The sequence below is a fragment of the Spodoptera frugiperda genome, chromosome 23, assembly GCF_023101765.2.
Source record: "Spodoptera frugiperda isolate SF20-4 chromosome 23, AGI-APGP_CSIRO_Sfru_2.0, whole genome shotgun sequence".
In the NCBI taxonomy this organism is placed as follows: Eukaryota; Metazoa; Arthropoda; class Insecta; order Lepidoptera; family Noctuidae; genus Spodoptera; species Spodoptera frugiperda.
Window position 1 is genome coordinate 2541255 of NC_064234.1, and position 19943 is coordinate 2561197.

General features: G+C 35.7%; 1 protein-coding gene and 1 long non-coding RNA gene across 4 annotated transcripts; one reads left to right on the forward strand and one right to left on the reverse strand.

Moving 5' to 3' along the window:
* The first annotated feature begins 225 nt into the window (after positions 1-225).
* Positions 226-19756, forward strand: LOC118266995 (peroxisomal acyl-coenzyme A oxidase 3). The gene is made up of 13 exons (XM_035580694.2): positions 226-869; positions 1431-1568; positions 9906-10221; positions 10951-11122; positions 11773-11912; positions 13384-13526; positions 14247-14349; positions 15470-15607; positions 16090-16323; positions 17163-17317; positions 17768-17899; positions 18482-18634; positions 18942-19756. The coding sequence occupies exons 1-13, from the start codon at positions 708-710 to the stop codon at positions 19050-19052; spliced, it is 2097 nt and encodes a 698-aa protein (XP_035436587.2). The 5' UTR covers positions 226-707; the 3' UTR covers positions 19053-19756.
* LOC118278475 (uncharacterized) lies at positions 3991-5215 on the reverse strand. 3 transcript variants are annotated; one of them, XR_007706836.1, is made up of 3 exons: positions 5121-5215; positions 4644-4865; positions 3991-4503 (listed from the first exon to the last, which is right to left on the reverse strand). It is a non-coding gene; the product is annotated as an uncharacterized LOC118278475 (long non-coding RNA). The 3 variants fall into 3 exon arrangements; XR_007706837.1 differs by having other exon boundaries at positions 4653-5212; XR_007706838.1 differs by having other exon boundaries at positions 3991-4500; positions 4644-5212.
* Positions 19757-19943: the final 187 nt, after the last annotated feature.

Here is a 19943-nt window from a genome sequence, read left to right on the forward strand (position 1 = left end):
TTCCAATGTAGAGATATTTGAGATAAAGCGAAACTCCGATCTTCGATCTTTTTTAAAAAAATCCGAAACCTCACACGTTCTCCTAAAATCTACCTTTTTTTAAATCCGAATCACAAAAACCTTAAAATACTTTACCTCATACTCAGAAATCGAATCTGCTACCACTCGACTAACGAGACAGAGCCATAGTATAAAATAGTGAACTGCGCACATCACTATTATTGACATAATCAGTTGTCATTAAGAATTACGATGTTGTTTACGTTGATCAGATAATCGTAGTTTTTTCACAAGTCCGTATATCTACGTACTTTATCATTCCCATATATTATCTAGTTTAAATTCCAATATACAAGAAATTATTTTAAGTTGCCAGTAGATCGTCACAAACAACTTTATACACTACGCAAGTGAAAGTTATCCACTAGTTTCTGGTTTTGTTCAGTCATTACTTTCGGCCGTTAATTGCACTTGATGTTCTCGAAGTCTTGATAACGAGGAACTGATTAAGTTATCCTTCTGTTAATCACATTTAATCATCTCTCCGTGTGTCTATCTTTGTCATAAAGACTTAAAACCTTAGTAACCGATATCATAAAACTGTCATAAAAATACGATAAAAGCGTTGACTTTGTACCCTGAATTAAATAGCCGCAGTTCTAAAGTCCTCGGCAGTGAGTAAAGTTGTTTAGCAAGTAAAAAAAAATATGTTAAAAAAAATGGCAAAGGACCAAGGAATTCAAGAACAATTGAGGTTGTATTTACCAGACCTACCTAAAGGTCCTTTGGATGCTTACCGGAAAAAAGCTACTTTTGATTGGCGACGTATGAAACTGGCTTATGACAACTTGAACACATTAAAATTAAAAGTAAGTGTTTTAAAATTATTGCTTGTTTTCTTTTTTAAATAATTCTGCAAGTCAGTAATTTCATTCTCTTTGTGTAGTTACTATTCTGTAAATTTAGTGATAATGTATTTTTGTATATTTTTATCATAGGTACTTAATATTTAAATACATTAAGTGATTGGATACCTAATACATTTACATTACCTATATGAATATTTAATGCTTAATATATTTACATAAATTAATTTACTTTTTAAGGCACATATTTTAACTTGAATAGAGATGTATATAATAAAGTAATCAATATAACTATATAATAAGTCACAGTTCTGTTATTTATATAATTAAAACAAATTTTGTTACCTCTAAGGATAAGGAATCTTATAACCAAAATCAATTAACTGGTGTCCCTATTGCCAAATACTAAGCTCTATCCAGGCTTTATGTCATATTTTTTTTATTTGTTCATTACAATTTGTTGTTTAACCTTTTGCATGTGAGAAGAGGACTTTGGTCTTTGACAGAGGCCTCTTATATTTGATGTTTGTGTATGTTGTATAACTTGTTAATATTTAATTGCAGCATGACATTTGGAGTTTCATGGAAAGTCATCCACTGTTCAAACATACCGAAGCTACACGAGTTTTGGATGAAGAGAGACACATTGCCACAAAGAGGATGTACACAATCTATAATGAACAATTTTTACGCTTTGAAAAGGTAAATAACTATTGTTTTCTGACTTTTCTTATAACCAAACTGTGTAGTAACAGTCGACACTCGTTAATTCAAACTTTCGATAAATCGAACCTCTCACTAATTCAAAGTCATCATGAGGTTCCTAGAAAATCCCTTTATATTTCGAACGAAATCAGTTCATTTTTATACACTTGGTAAATTTAATGAAAAAAAAAACATTACTATGTTACTAAATGACTTGTTAATTCGAACTTACCAGTGTCAAACTGTCGATAATTGGAAGTTACAGAGAGAAAGGGATAGAAAGATATCAGAATTTGGAATCTCATTTCTGAGCCAATTAGTATTTCGAAAATTCATTAATAATTAAAAATATTTTAAGAGTCTCTCGAATTTAGAATTATTGAGAGTCATCTGTACATTCAATTTTATATGGAATTACTACCGTCGTCTACTCAACGAAACCTTTAGCCTCACACAAATTAATTGTCAACATATCATGTGTATACTGTAAACATATCATTTAAAATTTATCACTAAAGCCTGTTTCCACCAGGAGATCTTAACATTACCACTTAACTACATGAAGAGTTTCAATATTTAAATATAAAATTAACAACTTGTAAAAGTAAACAATATAATATTATAGTGTAGTATATACTTTTTATCACAGCTTATCCTATGTATATGATAAGAATTCATAAATACAACTATTTTATCTTTAGTAGCTATATATTATATTCAATATTCTTTTAAATATATATTTTTGTCTAATAAATTTCTGATATCTGATAACAAAATATATTCTTCTGGTTTCTAATACGTAGTAGTACTAATCTAATACATATGTAGTTTATTACCTGTATATGTAAAATGATAAATTAAAGTTTACTTTTCTATTGAAATAATTTGATTTCCACGGACTCGAGTCCGTCTCTTGTCATAGTACAGTTATACAGTCCATAATAATTATTACAAAGATATTTCGTATTACTTTACAACCACCAGTATTACTATACAACTATCGACATAAATTAAAGTTATAACATTGTACTTGTATGTAGGTGCATAGGTCATTACCACTTGAGTGTCAATACCCTTGCTGAAGGTCACCTCTCAAACTCTAATCTTTGTACATTATACTACATATTATTATACAAAATACTTTTTTTATGCTGGGCGATATCTTCAAAAGACGTCCAGATATTTGGAGAGAAAAAATATGGAGTGTGAGATTTATACCTGACTAGCAGAGCCGGCGAACTCCGTTTCGCCACCAATGATTTTCCCTGTTTTCTTTGCTATAAACCTCACGGAGCCCGAGACCTTTCCAACGAATGCAAAACCGTGGAAATCGGTTCGTGTATTCCGGAGTTATAGCGTCAGGAAGGAAAACCCGACTTATCTACACTAATATTATAAAGAGGAAAACTTTGTTTGTTTGGTTGTAATGAATAGGCTCAAAAACTACTGGACCGATTTTAAAAATTCTTTCACCATTCGAAAGCTACATTATCCACGAGTAACATAGGCTATATTTTATTTTGAAAAAAATAGGGTTCCGTAAGATATTTGGATTTTTCAGACACAAACTGAAAAAAATCAACCAAAGAAGTTACTTATTTTGCGTACGCTGCCTAAACTACAAAAGATAGAACCATAAAATGATATAATTAATTGTAGATCTTATAAATATCTACAAAAAAGTCCGCGACACACTATATCTATCTATGTCGAGTGAGGCACAACAACCACATTTTTATTTAAAAATCTTGATTTTTTTATAGACTACATTTAAGGTGAATGTTCCGAGCTCTTCATGGCTCGTTTCCCGATAGATGGCGCTGAATTGAACATTTTCAGTTTTATGTTGTTTTGAGTGTCATTGGAACAATATTAAGTAACAGAAATAATAATGCGAAAATCAGGCATCCCACTTTATCGGAATTAGTCAAATTATCGCCTCAAAACCCATCCGATTTGCCATAAAAGCGAAATATTAATATCCAACTCTGTTTACAGTCATTTATACACACATAGACATAGCGCCTACTTTAAAATCAACCTTTCTTTTCTTCAAAATTAACCACTAGATGGCGTGCATTTAAAAGTTAATAGGCTGGTACCTGTAGAAATTATGTCTTGGGGATTAGGAACTAAAGAACACCATCTGATGCTATTATGTTCTAAAAATAAAAGGTATAAGTAGTGTTATATTTAGGTACTAAATAACATAAAACAAAGTCGTTTTCTCTGTCCCTATATCCATATGTATGCTTTCTACACTAAGGATTTTGATGCTGTTTCTTTTAATCGATAGAGTGATTCAAGAGGAAGGTTTATATGTATAATACATGTATATTATAGTAGGGAAACTGATAATTTTGCACCCGTGCGAAAACGGGGCGGGTCACTAGTTTGGGAATAAAATGAATGTCAAGAATGCAATGTAAGACAGTTTTATTTTATTATCTTATACATTATTTAATAGAATGTATATACTAACCTGCAATTATTACAAGTATTTATGTGACATGAATGCTTGATACGTGACTGATTATTAAAAAATAATCTCATTCAAAATAATAATTCAAAACTATAATTCATAAACAAGGCAACCAGAATAATAGATTGCAATCAAAGCGGAAAAATGTTTGAGAATATCTAAGCATCCATAATCACTATACTACATAAGGAAATAAAAAAGCAACAACTTTCCTTTTTGTTTTTCAGAAACCTTAAAATAGGTCAATGTATTCATATCACATTATGAACATTATGTTCATTACGACGAGTACACCATTTCAGTTTTCTGACATCATAAAAAACATCACTGTAAACATTGATAATGTAGATTCTAAACACACTTCTATAATAGTACAATAAAAAAACATTTGTCGTGTTGTTTTCGCTCATCCTTCCTCATTATTGCCTGGAAACTACCGCTACACAGCTGCTGCGAAAGAAAATTACTATAATTAGTATATTTTGTGTTTAACTTTTGATGTGGATGAAAACAATATCCCACAAGAAAAAAATATAATATAGATTGAAATCAATGGAAATCATAAAATAAAATAAAAAAAAATTGTGTACCTTTCATACCTAGGTATACATTTCGCATTTTTTGAACATGTCTCAAAACTATTTCTGGCAGAATACATTCTTTAAAAAAGTGTATTAACTTTGGCATCATATTGCTGATAAAGTCATTATATTATCTCGACAAACTTCTAAAACAGTCAAAGGTTCATTGACTGAAATAAAACATATGAAGTAGCATTTATCCATGTTACTGACACGCATTTGTCCTTGAACCTGAAATAGATTTAATATTATAGTAAGAAGATGCTAAAATAAATTATAAAGTGGACATGCAATAGAATTTACTTGATAGTAATATTCATGCTTTTTATTCATAACTAGAACATTATTATCCAATGATAGAGCAAAATTGAAAGGAAATCGTTTTTCTTGGTATGGTCATGTGAAGAAGAGGGATGAAACGCTTATTACTAAAAGAGTTCTAAGTTTACATGTAGATGGCTCAACAACTGATGACTCTATACGTACTTGAAAACTAAAGTTTGTTTACAATGAAGCTGGCCACAACTTGAGTTATAATTTACAGGTTTACTATCTTGTCGTCCACATGTATCCAACTGAATTCACTCGTTTTGACGATTTACGGGCGCCTGAATATTCGTGGCGTTGATACGCCAGCTTTCTCGTAGGACCCCGACATAGTAGGTACCTAGATGTAAACGGAATCCGAAATACACAAAAACTAATTATATAAGTACAAGACAATATTATGTTACTTTTATAAACTCAGTACCTATTCGCATAAAATTGAAACGAAATTATAACAAAACCAGATCAAATCGCTTGTAATTGCAGCAAAATGTAGTCTCATGTCATGAAAATTATTGCAAAGTAAATATCCATACCATAGATAAAACAGAATTTATTAAATACGTTCCGAAATTCAGAAAAATTATAGCAATATTACTTACCCAAATTATGATATAACATCAATTGAAAAATCGCTGCAGAACAACCATAATAAAATCATAAAATGATATTACATAATTATACTCTATTTACTATAACATTAGAAATTTAAAGATACTTGTTTTACCGTCCGTTCAACTGATTTTGAGTGTTTCGGAACGCGCGGGATTCATGTAGCAGACGCAATATAATGTGACAAATAATACTAATGTTTGTCCGTCCAAAGTTATTTGTATTACTAATCTGAGAAAACAATATAATATCGATCGGTGATTTCTAATATGAGGATTTTAGTTTGTAATAGCCAGCTAAAGTCACGGGCTGACTTGCTAATATTTATTAGTTGGTAGGTATTTTTATTTTGAAATAAAATTACTTACTTATAAACAACATATACTACAATACTTTGCAATAATCATATTAAATTGGAAAGAAATACATACAAGAAATATTACTTCGAATCAATGAATTTTCATTGATCAAAAACATACAAGAAATTCCGCGCGTAAAGCCTAGCGTAATGCTACGCAAACTCTTCGAAATGTATTTTATTTCAAGTCAACCATCTGATGGTACTAAATAAGTTTGGCAACGTGTCAAAGGTCATGTCTGACGGAACGGCAACATCGTATTTTGTCTACGAACGAATTTAAAAATTTTTATTGTTGCCAGTGATAATAATAATAACTAACGCTAACATTTTTTTCACACACGACCACAATGTTTTATATTTTCGTTTACGATAGTTAGTTTTAAATTATTGTAATGTTTTTTAATGAAAACTATTGTTATAAAATTAGTAATGATTCTTCAAATTTACATTATCGGGTGCACGCCATCTAGCGTTTAATATTATAACCTATCCAGACATTCCGATATGTTTGATTGTCAAATTGCACTAACACTAGTAAAAGAAATGCCAAATTTTTCACGGTTTTCAAGACTGTTTTTCTCCATATATAATGCGAATTATTTACCAAAAAGTTATATGCAGATTCTTGACCGTACAAAAGTGATAAAGTGATTAGTTTTGTGCAAAAAGTGTCTATGTACGGAGAGTATACCGTGAACGAAAAATGTATGAAAAGGCGATCGGAACATTCACCTTAAACGCGTTTATTTTACTCATGCTATTAATCCTTATCAAAATAAATTATTTCATCAATAAGTACAGTTTATGTTGATAATATTTGGTCTTTGAATGATTAAAATTGGACGATTGGTTTTGAAGTTGTGGTGAAATTAAAATATTGATGATTAAAATAGTGCGCGTGCGGGAGAGGGGTGTTTAGATCTATGAGTAAGTTACCCGCGCGGCCCACTAAACCGAACATTTTGATGAAATTTGGTACAGAGATAGAATAGACCCTGAAGAACAACATAGACTACTTTTTATTGCAAAAAAATAGGGGAGAATGGGTAAAAATAAGGTATGAATGTTCATATGGAAATTCGTCATTTTTAAAGCTGTAACAGTGAAACTTTGTATTTAGACACTTAATGGTAAACGAAAGAACATAAGCTACTAATTATTGCAAAATATAGGGGAGAGTGGGTAAAAATAGGGGATGAATGATCATATGGAAATTCGTCATTTTTAAAGTTGTAACAGTGAAACTTTGTATTTAGACACTTAATGGGGAACGAAAGAACATAGGCTACTTTTTTTTAGCGAATAAAAAGGGTAGAAGGCGTTTTAATTTTGACCACCAACCACGCGGACGAAGTCGCGGGCAAAAGCTAGTATTTTTATATTATAGATTAATGGTCACCCTTAGCACTTTTAAGCGGCACAGAGTTCTCTAATAGAACTGCTTCAGAGCCGCCACAGTGCAACGCATGTTACGGCACATCTGTATATACGGCATATTCTAAATTTCCGACATTATCTCTACTACAAAACAAAAATTATCTTGGTTCAGTCCTAATTAATACTCGAGACAGAACTGTATCGTTCGATTCCTAGGTCGGACAGAGTTTCTATGTATTAGTACTTGGGTTATCGAAAATCCTAAAGGAAGGCAGTATATAGCTGTGAAGGTAGTGTAGTTTGACAGCACGGGCAACCGGCTGCCGTGCTACGGGTAGCGGGTTCGATTCCCGCACGGAGCAACTCTTTGTGTGATTCACAAATTGTGGTTTCGGGTCTGGGTGTCACGCGTATGTGAACTTGTATGTATGTAAACGCACCCACGACACAGGAGAATTTTTTTGTGTACAGCAACGTTTAAAAAAAGTGTAGGTAACACTTAGTAATTCCTACAAAAAGTTGATTAGTGCAGTGAGATAAGTACAGATTTCGAAGAACAATGAGTACAAGATAAAGCATTTTAGTTGAAACGACTAAGACTGAATTGAAAAAATTCAAAAATATGCATTTTAATTTCAGTAAAAAAATATTCATACTTTATTTCAAAAATATAAAGTTACATTGTTATTGTATGATGAATTTTTAATGATGATATAAAATTTGCATTGACTTTATAGGAAGGTACCTAGTAAACGTGTCTCGACTAGATAAATTTTACACGTGTAAAAATAAAAAGAAGTACCGGTATTATATTTTGAATTCATTCATAAACTTGTCATCGTTATCATCATCAACAGCCGAAAGTTATCCAATGCTGGACAAAGGCCTCCCCCTTAGTCCTCCACGCTGAACGACAGCTAGCCAACTGTAACTATAACTCATAATATAATTTAAATATGGACAGAGGTCTCTTGCAGTGGGGCTTTTTTTTTGTGGGGGGTTATCATCTAATGACTTTTCTCGCCTTGGGCGAGGCGAGGAGGAGTGTCAGACTCTTACTGACTAAAAACCACCCCGTTCCTACTCCTGCTTTTCGAACCGGAGCCCCGGTAAACCCGCTAGGTAGTCCGCAGCTCCGGATCAGGCATCAGCCCTACTGGGCCCCACCTGTGGTGGTCTGATGGCTCTTTGAGGCGCGCGCGGAACGCTACTACTAATGGGTGCTTCATCACTTATTTTAATGGGGGAAAATCACCCAGTGTCTTCTCTCGCCTTGGGCGAGACGAAAGCAAGTGTCAGACTCTTACTGACTAAAAACCACCCCGTTACTACTCCTGCTTTACGAGCCGGAGTCCCGGTAACTCGCTAGGTAGTCCGCAGCTCCGGATCAGGTGCTTTATCACTTATGCTCTATTGTTAACTTTATCTAGGTATAGGTACTAATAGTATAAAGCTGAAGAATTTGTTTATTTAATCGCGCTAATCTCCGAAACTAATGGTTCGAATTTAATGATTATGTTTGTCTTAGATACTCAATTTATCGAGGAAGGCTTTAGGGCTATCAAATGTTAAGCTATCGTTAGTAGCGTGATGTTTGATAGCTATATTTGATAGATACAAACCGCGCGGGAGTAAAACTAGGTATTTGTTAAAATGAAGGACCTATTATATTTATGTATTAATAGGGAAAAGCTCCTTATGTTATATATATACACAGGTTAACTAACCCACTAAAAGGTTAACTAGGTCTACATAAATAATAATGGATTTCATTGAATGCAAAACGTGTGTAAGTTTTATTATACGAACCTTGGCCGTGATTATAGATATGTACATAACATTAATATCATCTGTAAATAATTCATTATATTACTGAAAAAATTGCAAAACGTACGTCCGTAAATTAATGTCTATTATATGACTATGCTACGATGCGTTTGGCTTCCATCAATCATATTCATTGGTATAAATAGCTTAACACTGGAAACGAACTCAGCTAAGCTTTGTTTTTGAAAGATGCGTGCTGTGGATTGTTTCCATACAATCGATGCATTGCATACTCGAGCTGCGCATCATGTTCACACAGCTCACCTTTGTATCAGTGGATACGGTCACATAGTTTCACAGCTTAGGTATTACATCGTATTAGTCGATGTATTAGAAAAACATCAGAAGAACGCGTATTTTATTCAATGACAAAAAAATTACCAGTTTTGTTCTGGATCTAATAAAATAGGCAACGAGACGTTTAATAACATAAGACCTCTGTAAAACCTTGTAATTTCATCATCAATCGTACGACACAATAGGAATGATGACCGGGTCAAAAATAAATTATTACAACTTTTCAATACAATAAAATATTTAAAAATAATCACCCTCCCATTCATGAATTTGATGAACTACTTAATTTTCGATTTCTTCTAGCTAAATTTCTAGAAATAAGTCTGCTATTTGACGTCATAGTAGAGTATTTCATACAAAGTTCATAGAAAATATCGTTTTTCACGTTTCGAAAAAAGTGTTGAATTTGACTAGTAGGAAACATGCCTATTATATCATACGAAAATAATGGCAAGACAAAAATATTTCAGATCGCCGAGGATCCGAAGTCATTCCAAGCTGAAAGCGAAGCACTGTTCATGTTCGACAGTTCCCTAGCAGTGAAAATCTCACTAACCTTCAGGATGTTCAGCAATGCTATCCAGGGCAATGGAAAGAGCCACCACTACCCCATCATCGAAGATGTGGAGAAAGCTAAGATTGGAGGCTGTTTCGCGTTAACTGAGGTGTCCCATGGCTCCAATGCTAAGGGGATGAGGACCACAGCCACTTACATTCCTGAGAAGAAGCAGTTTGTCATGCATAGTGCTGACTTTGAGGCTGCAAAGTGCTGGGTCGGGTCGCTAGGTGAGTCTATGATAGTGGTTTGGCTTAAGAAATTAATCTGCTTCTGAATGTAATGTGTAGATATGTGTTTGTAATAATAGCATGGACTAATAATACTAGCCTGGACCAATGATTATAAATCGTCGAACAAACATAAAAAAAGCATACTTGTAAACAGTCGAATTCAGAAATCGTCAACTTATTTTGAAGTCGGTTAAAAAAAGAAAAAAAATAGGTATGCTTCTAAATATTTAAGAACAGCTCATGCCGATGTGGTATGCCGTCCGAATACATGCCTGGATCTTAGGTCGTGTTTATTTATATCATCTACTTATAAATAATGCCTATTGATACTTTTGATTCTATTTGAAGAAACAAAGGGTCATTTACATATGTTTACATATCTAATAGTCTATAAAATAACTAAACCGTATATGCTACATATTAAATGACCAAAATCTGCTTAAAGGTCGTGCCACGGTCACGGCACCGCGTTTTTTGCTTTGGTAAAGCGGACAAAGCCAACGGCGGGCTGTAAGCACGCGGGCCGCGCACTGACAACCCGCCGTTGGCTTTTTGTAGTGACGCCATGAAATATATCATACGACATACGACTTAAAGTTCTATTTTAAATGACTAGTTGATAGCTAGGTTGATGCTGTTACAGGGCTTGCATAACGTTCCATGACCGATACTCTATTTAGGTATTCTTTCCGCTTCAACTTAGCTTTAATATTTTTATGATTACAGGAAAATGCGCAACTCACGCTATCGTATACGCCATGTTGATATCTAAAGGGAAGAACCATGGTCTCCATACTTTCGTCGTACCTATCAGGGACCCCAAAACCTTGAAACCTTACCCTGGAGTCATTGTGGGAGATTTAGGCGAAAAAATCGGCCTCAATGGAGTCGATAATGGGTATGTATGGCTTAACACTAACTTACACATTTCATGAAGACTGGACAGGAACTCTGACAAACAGAATCCTTTTAAACTACATTTTCCAACTCACTTGCTAAGCATGAAGATTATGACGAAACTCTCGTTTGTAGAGGACTCATAATACTCCTATTCCAGACATAGTTGACTAACGACCGAGAAGGACAATAGCTTTTAAAAATGTATGGTGGTGGTTACCACCGTCCGTACCGTACCGTGGTGCCAGGTATAGGCAATGGGGGCCGAAGTTACCTAAATCTAACGTCGGCCCTACCTGCCAAACAAGGGAATGGGGTAGATGACTAATTTTTATTTGAATGTCCGTCACGTAGACAAATACTTTCGTATGTCACAAATACGTACGTTTTCTATTAAAAAAAAAACGTACGTATTTGATTCGTTTTATCCAAGTATTGTTTTCTTATACGCCACATAAAATTACGTGTCTTAATATTTTTTTCGTTACCTACGGAATAAATAGATTTTGAATTTTCATACCTCGGCATTATCGCTATTATGGCAACACATTATAAAGGTTGTCAGTCCGTTGATAATAATTTAATAAGTCTTAATATCACCTACATTTACACTTGAATCAGTGTTAAAGCTTAATATATACATTTTTCTAGTTTCGTCATGTTCAATAACTACCACCTACCTAAGGAGGCTGCGTTGGACAAGTTGGGTGGAGTAGACGACAATGGCGATTACCAGACACCTTTCAGAGACCCTAGCAAGAGGTTCGGAGCAGCCCTTGGAATCCTATCAGGTAACCTGACAAATGTCTTAGATTAGATTTCAGCCATGATCGTCCCACTGCAGGGCAAAGGCCTCCCTACCTTCCTTCCACTCCTCTCTGTTTAAAGCTTTTTGCGGCCAATCTTTGTCATAGCTGTTGAGTTCGTCCCGCCATCTCCTTTTGGGCCTGCCGCGACGTCTGTGGACGTTGAGCGGGCTCCACTCAGTAGTGAGTTTTGCCCACCGCTCGTCCGACATGCGGCAGACGTGACCAGCCCAATTCCAGACAAATGTCTTGTTCTAGTAAAAATATAAGGAAATAAACCTAAGAAATAATTAAATGAAAATATTGAAATAAAAATAAAAGTTGATCCTTGAAAATAGTTGTTTGTATAAAATTATAAATTCAAATTATGAAGTTTATATAAAATAAAATTTCAAACTAAAAATGGCAGGTTCTCAGAGCTAACTTTTTTACCTGCATAGTAAATAGCTGTGCTGAGTGTACATGCGAGTTAAGCTGCCAATCCATTTTACCACTGTAGATGCGCGTGCGCACACACACATGCATAAACACTATAAGTATTGTCAATAACAATGTCTATGTAGTGTGAATACATGGCACTGATGACACTTATATATACAGTGCTAATAAAATGTTACAAAGTAATATTACATTTTTTATGACAATAATATGACATCATCGATTATCGTATATCTATTTTTGACTGAAAATGGCTTTATAAACTTGTTTGGTACAATTTTTATGTAAAAACATTATGTAATCATCATCTCTTACCGTCATGAGAAAATGGTGGCTAAGTGCTATATGTATAATATACATTATGGAGATCACTCATATGACTTAAATGAAACTACAAGTAGTTCTCGTCCAAGAAAGCATACCGGTAATACAACTAAATATTTCAACAAAAACAGAAAAAAAAATTAAACAAAATAAGTAATTAAATTCTGTGTGAAAAGGTCCATATTCCTTGACCACAGAAAAGCTGTAATTTTGTAGTTTGTCTAGGAATGTTACAGACATGCGGCGCGGCTGTTATAATGCCATATTTGTATAGAGTGTTCAAATTGGCTTAAAGAGAATAATGCCCTTTTTGGCTTCACTACTGAGCATTTAAGAAAAATGAGGGAATCATGTTTCGTATATCATAAACTAAAAAATATATTCTATTTTTTTTTATGTTTCACTCACCCCATATTACATGGGGTGTACACCCATTTTTCACCATTTGAACTCCAAATGGTGAAAAATGGGTGTCCATTGTACACTGTACACTGGCATTCAATGCCGGAATGTACCTGTGCACCTTTGCCTACTCTTTCGGGGATAAATTCTCAGATAAAAAGCGTGACTCTACACATATGTTTGTTAGTTTTTCAAGCAAAAACTGCTGAACAAATTTGACTAAAATTTGACACAGAGATAGACTATAGTGTGGAATAAAACAAGGTTTACTTTTGTATTTGGACTGTTCCAGGCGGGCGAGTCCACATCACTGCTATATCCACGTACTACCTGCAGAAGGCTATCGTCATAGCCATTAGGTACTCGGCAGTGAGGAAGCAGTTTGGTCCTGAGAATGCCAAGGAGGAGACGCCAGTCTTAGAATACCAGCAACAGGTAAGGATAAAACAAAGTCGCTTTTTCTTTCTGTTTATATGTATGCTTAGAGCTTTAAAACGGATTTTGATGCAGTTTTTTTTATATAGACTAGCAAACCCGGCGAACTCCGTTTCGCCACCAATGATTTTACCAATTTTCCTGAATTTTCTTTGCTATAAACCTCGCGGAGCCCGAGACGTTTTCAACAAATGTAAAACCGTGGAAATCGGTTTGTGCATTCAGAAGTTATAGCTTTCGAAAGGAAAACCCAACTTTTTTTATATTATAGATAGAGTAATTCAAGAGGAAGGTTATATAATATAGTGTAGTAAAGAAACACTAATAATCTTGCGAAGCCGGGGCGGGTCGCTAGTCTTTTTTGTTGGATTTGTTAATGTCATAAGGTTCTTATGTAACAAAAAAATAACAACGATCCGCGGAAAAAAATCCAAGGCGAAACAAAGTTCACGGAGTCTGCTAGTTATCTATAAATAATTTAAATTTATGTTATCTGAATTTAATACCTTTTAGAGTATGTTCCTATAAGCAAAGACTGGTCAACAGTCAATCAAATTTCATATATCTCTTAAGAACATGACATGGGTTTCCATACAAATTTTAATGTAAAAAATCATGGATATCAAAACCTGACAAGTGAGTACTAGTAAGAGAGAGAAAGAGAGAGCGAGCGAGAGAAAATTGGACGAACATTTTTCAAGTTTTAATTATATTTTGTAGCAAATCCGTCTCCTGCCGTACTTGGCAGCCACGTATGCTATGAAGATATTCTCCGTTTGGCTGAGTTGTCTGCACATCAACATGACCATCAGCAGCTATGTCGGTAAGTTACTATATAACTTTTTTTTAAGGGGGAAAATCATCCAATGACTTCTCCTGCCTTGGGTGAGGCGGGAGGGAGTGTCAGACTCTTACTGACTAAAAACCACCCCGTTCCTTCTCCTGCTTTGAGCCGGAGCCCCGGTAACCTTTTACGTTGTCCGCAGCTCCGAAGTTACTATATAACTACCATACAGATACACAACACCAGTACGTGTGCTGTAGGATAGACTTATAAGCACTTGTACTTGTACTTATAACGACACTCTAATCAGCTACAAATATTGCTTCTCTTGATTATAAGGCAAGAAACAATTCCTCATAACGTTTTCCTTCACCGTATGTCGATGGTGTCTAAATAATATTACAAATACACCACATAGGTAGCTTGGAAAAAGTCACATTAGTATTTGATGATTTCACATGCTTAAAAAAATATTGATATTTCTTTATTTATTGTCTTATAATAATTGTTAATTACAATTTTACATTCTTAATTACAAAAAAAAAAATACATTTGAATATAAAAAAAAGCATTAGTCCGCCAGTAACGAGATAAATCCAAGCTACCGGTCAGGGCTCAAGAGGAAGGAAATTTCCAAACTACGCGCGGTGTCCAGAAGTACTGTTTTCTGCATCAGGCCCTTGACCCAACCATCTAACGTTAGCCTACTCAGGTGTTGGTCGAGGCTTTTGGCTATGAGGCCATTGACAGATACGACTATCAGCACAATGATTGCTGAATCTACATTAAATCTATACTAATATTATAAAGCTGAAGAGTTTGTTTGTTTGTTTGTTTGTTTGAACGCGCTAATCTCCGAAACTACTGGTCCGATTTGAATAATTCTTTTTGTGTTGGATAGTCCATTTATCGAGGAAGGCTATCTATACTATATAATATTATAAAGCTGAAGAGTTTGTTTGTTTGTTTGAACGCGCTAATCTCCGAAACTACTGGTCCGATTTGAATAGTTCTTTTTGTGTTGGATAGTCCATTTATCGAGGAAGGCTATAGGCTATAAAACATCACGCTATGACCAATAGGAGCCGAGCAGAGCGGGTAAAACCGCGCGGAAGTGGCTAGTTAATTATAATTTTTTTGCGACGTTTGTGTCGAGTAGGTGAGGATGCGAACGCGGCGGCGCGCGGTATAGAGCTGCACGCGCTGTCGTCGGCCGTGAAGCCACTGTTCGGCTGGACCTCGCGCGACGGCATACAGAACTGCAGGGAGGCCTGCGGGGGACACGGGTACTTGAAAGGTAACTTTTATAATCACATCAACACACTTTGGACCCGCTCTACATAAGATCTTTATAGCTAGCCCAAAAACTTTGCATGTATGTCCGAATACTCAAACGCTACTCAATTTTAAGACGCTCTCAAAACTATTTCTGTCCCTATCAATTCTTTATAAAGTGACAGAGATAGCACGATATTTAAGTGCAACTTATAATTGAGTAGCATTTCAGTATTCGGGCGTTAGTGAATTAACCCGTTGTATGTCGGAACACAGATGTACGCGAGACACACGCGTGTGTTTTCTACTGTATCTCATATACCGACAGACGAGACGTTTCTTCATCGTTCTTCACCATAAAGATCTACACATTAAAACAAGCTAACATATTCACAGACATTTTTTGGTTTATTCCTTACCTTAAAATATAGACATGAGCGTTTCATTAAGAATTTCGCCATTACCAAGTAAAGAACAAATTCCATTAAAGTATTTTTGCAACAGCGGCGGCTATCGGCGACCTGCGCAACGACAACGACGCCAACTGCACGTACGAGGGGGAGAACAGCCTCCTGCTGCAGCAGACCAGCAACTGGCTGCTTAACGTGTGGGCACGCCGGGAGACACTCACCGCGGACGACTCTCCCCTCGGCTCGCTGCAGTTCTTGCAAAACGTGGACCAGTTACTCCAGGAAAAATGCCCCTGGAACAGTGTCCAGGAATTCATGGAGCCAGCTAGTAAGTTACATTATATTTTTTAAACAAGTAGATGGGTTACCTATTGGTAAGCAATCGGCGTCGTTCTTGGACGAATGACGATGACGGACAATTAAATTTTTAGGATTAGAGATGGGTAAGGAACCATCCATATGACCCCCTCTCCCGTCACACTTCGTCGACCCCCCTCCCCCCTTAACGTGTGACGTAATTAATGGATGGCCCCTAACTTGGGTCTCCGGTAACCTCACAAGCTGTACACAACGCAAGCGTTGTTTCACGCCGGTTTCATGTGAAGCCGTGGTATCACTCCGGTCGAACCGAAGCTTCCACATGAAGAAGTATGTTGGTTATAAGTGTTATTTGAAAGGAATTAGTATTAAACTGAGGAGCGAGCCTATTCTACCTATACGGTGGGCACGATTCCTGGTTCCTTGTGGCCTTGCATTATTCTGTATTGTCAATATCACGCTAATCTCTGGAACAACTGGTTCAAATTGAATCATTCTTTTTGTGTTGAATAGTTTCAACTTAAATATTTACAATTTAAATGGACTACCATTTATCAAGGAAGGCTATAGGCAATAAAACATTACAATCAATATTACAACACTACAATTAATTATATAGGTAAAATTAAGCATGGTATGATTTCACTTTATGTACTAGGAAATAAGAAAAAATGTACTACAATCTGTTTTGGAAAATAAAAATTATTATTGCACGTTATTTAGATTTTCAGCCATGATCCCACTGCAGGGCAAAAGCCTCCCTACCTTCCTTCCACTCCTCTCTGTTTAAAGCTCTTTTTTCGCGATAGTTATGTATATAGCTAAATTATTATTTTATCTTCCTTCCAGATTTGATCCACGCATACAAATGGCTGACGGCGTTCATGCTGAAGATGACGGCGGAGAAGGTGGCGCTGCTGAAGGGCCAGGGTAAAGACAACTTCTCGGCCAAGAACGAATCGCAGTCCTACAACGCGGTCACTCTGTCTGTTGTCTACGGAGAGGTACGTGTTAAAGTAGCATTATCAACAGCAAATCCTCCACAAATTCAATTTACTAGTATAACTCCTAAGGAAGGGATAGCTGATAATAAATTAGTAATTACAGTTGCTCCTCAAAAATATCTTTTTATATCTTTTTTGTTACAAAAACGACCCATTTCAAGAATTTCTCCTGTGTCCTGAGTGCTTTTATAAACATACAAATTCACATTCATATTATAACTAGAACCGCAGCAATAATTAGTCGGTCACTCAGAGTTGTTCCGTGCGGGAATCGAACCCGCGACACATTGCACAGCAGACATTTACCCAGTAGTACTACCAGTAGTACTACTTAGTACATACTTTCAAATTGTAACATCAACCTTTACATACAAAATCTCAAAATCGTCTTATTTTAACACATACTGCTTTAGATACATAGTTAAATACAAGATAATATTTTGTTTGCAGAACTACGTACTGAACAACTTCTATAAGGCTGCGCAGGAGTTTGATGACGCTAATTGTCGCGCCGTGTTACTCAAACTGGTGGCTTTGTATGGATCCTTCCTCTTGGAGAAACATTTGGCCACGCTCTACATTGTAAGTCTCGTTTTATGGTCTTTTTTTATTATGCTACACCCACTTTTTACCATTTGTGTTATACGTCCAATCTAATGGGGGGTGAGCCTATTGCCATATACTGGGCACAATTCCAGCCTCCGTGCTACCACTGACTGACAGACTGCCTCATTGGTCGAGTGGTCGCAAGTGCGACTGCCGGACAAGTCTCGGTTTCGATTCCCGGGTCGGGCAAAGTATTGCTGGGCTTGTTTCGGTTTTCCGAAAAAATCTCAGTAGCACGGAGTCCCTGTTGAGAAAATATTTTTACTAATTTCAAATATTAAGGGTCGTCCATTGTAATCACGTGAGGTCGTGATGTTTCGTGATTTTTGTCGAACCCCCTCCCCCTAATTGAGTCTTACGTGACTAATGCCCGAATACTAAAACGCTACTCAATTTTAAGACGCTCTCAAATGTAATACCTGACAGTATTACATTTGAGAGCGTCTATCAATTCTTTAGAGATAGCACGATATTTAAGTACAAATTAAAATTGAGTAGCGTTTGAGTATTCGGGCGTAATGGACGTACCCTTATCGAGTGGTATGTGTTTGTGTCCAGGGCGGGTACCTGCGCGGCGAGCAAGGCCTGTGTGTCCGCGAGGGTACACTGTCCCTGTGCCGAGACATCAGCCCCGAGGCCGTGGCTCTCGTGGACTCGCTGGCGCCGCCCGACTTCTGCCTCAAGTCCGTACTAGGAATGTCCGACGGAGAAGTAAGTTATTTTTCGTCATTGCCACTTTATTACCTTTTATCTTTTGATAAGAAAATCTATAAAACAATCTGTCTTCAGCTTTCTCTACCGCCTCAATTTTTAAGTCAGATAATATCCTTAAAACCTTCATCTAAGCCTAAAAGATACTACGCTGAACACCGCCTCGAAATCGGTTCAGCCAAATGCGAGATAATCGCCTACACGTCGACGTCAATCTTTTTACAGTCAGTACATTTTACACACAATATTTATTTACAGAGTAACCACATTTGTTCCGAATGTCTAAACATGTATATGTACATTACAGGCGTACAAACACATCCAATCCAGTGTGATGACGTACCCGGGGTCGATGACCCGGCCCGAGTGGTGGCGCGACGTAGTGTACTGGCAGTCCTACGCTCCCTCCAAGCTGTAAACAACCCTACACGCTAAGCATTAAAGACGAGAATCAACTGTGCATAATAAATTCAGTCACATTTTTTTTTACTAATTGTAACTTTGGTGTAAGATTATGTATAAGTATAATTTTGATGAAACCTTTATGATCATAATAATTATGTTGTTTAGAAGAATTTGTCAAAGAAAACATAGTTTTCCGCAGTTCTGATAAGGCTGATTTTTCTTAAAAATACTTGCCTTGCTACATACCTTGTTGAGTAATGTTTTAACTACCGACGTAAGTTTTTTCTTATAAGTCTACAAATGCTTTCGAAAATGTGATATATGTATCTATACAGCGGTATATAATACCGAAATAGCATTTCTTTTATTTACAATGAAATATTTTGCCAACATTTAATTTGATTTCATTCCATTCAATCCGTTAGAAACGCGTTCCGCGCACGTCTTAAAGACTCATTAGACCACCGTACGTATAAGTTTCACAAATCATTCAAAATTCGGAATTAAAAGCAATTTAGTTTGTAAGTTTAAAGTAGCACCTGTAATTATTGGCCTTGAATATTACTGTTGTCATAATAAATGTGTATAATAAACAAAAATATTATTTTTTAGGAATTTTACATTATACTTTATAACATAAAAGTTTATATTTTTGTTAAATGGTGGAGATATATTTTTATACAGGGATTTTTAAATAAATGTTTACTTGAAAATAAAGTTTGTTTCAATTGAGTTATATCTTTACAAAAAGTTGGCTAAAACTTGGTGGACAGGGTTTCATATATGAAGCAAGTACAAAGACATATGTGATTGTGCACTTTGACAAAACGAATGGTAAGCAATGATTTTATAAGTAAAAAGGTTATAAGCGCTCAGAAAGTGTCACAATAAAATGTGGACAATT

Excerpts from the sequence above, each read along its gene's own strand:
- LOC118266995 (XM_035580694.2), top strand. The coding sequence starts at position 708 with ATGTTAAAAAAAATGGCAAAGGACCAAGGAATTCAAGAACAATTGAGG. Across the intron at positions 13,527-14,246 it reads TCTTAGAATACCAGCAACAG|CAAATCCGTCTCCTGCCGTA; the intron begins GTAAGGATAAAA and ends TATATTTTGTAG. Across the intron at positions 18,635-18,941 it reads TAGGAATGTCCGACGGAGAA|GCGTACAAACACATCCAATC; the intron begins GTAAGTTATTTT and ends TGTACATTACAG.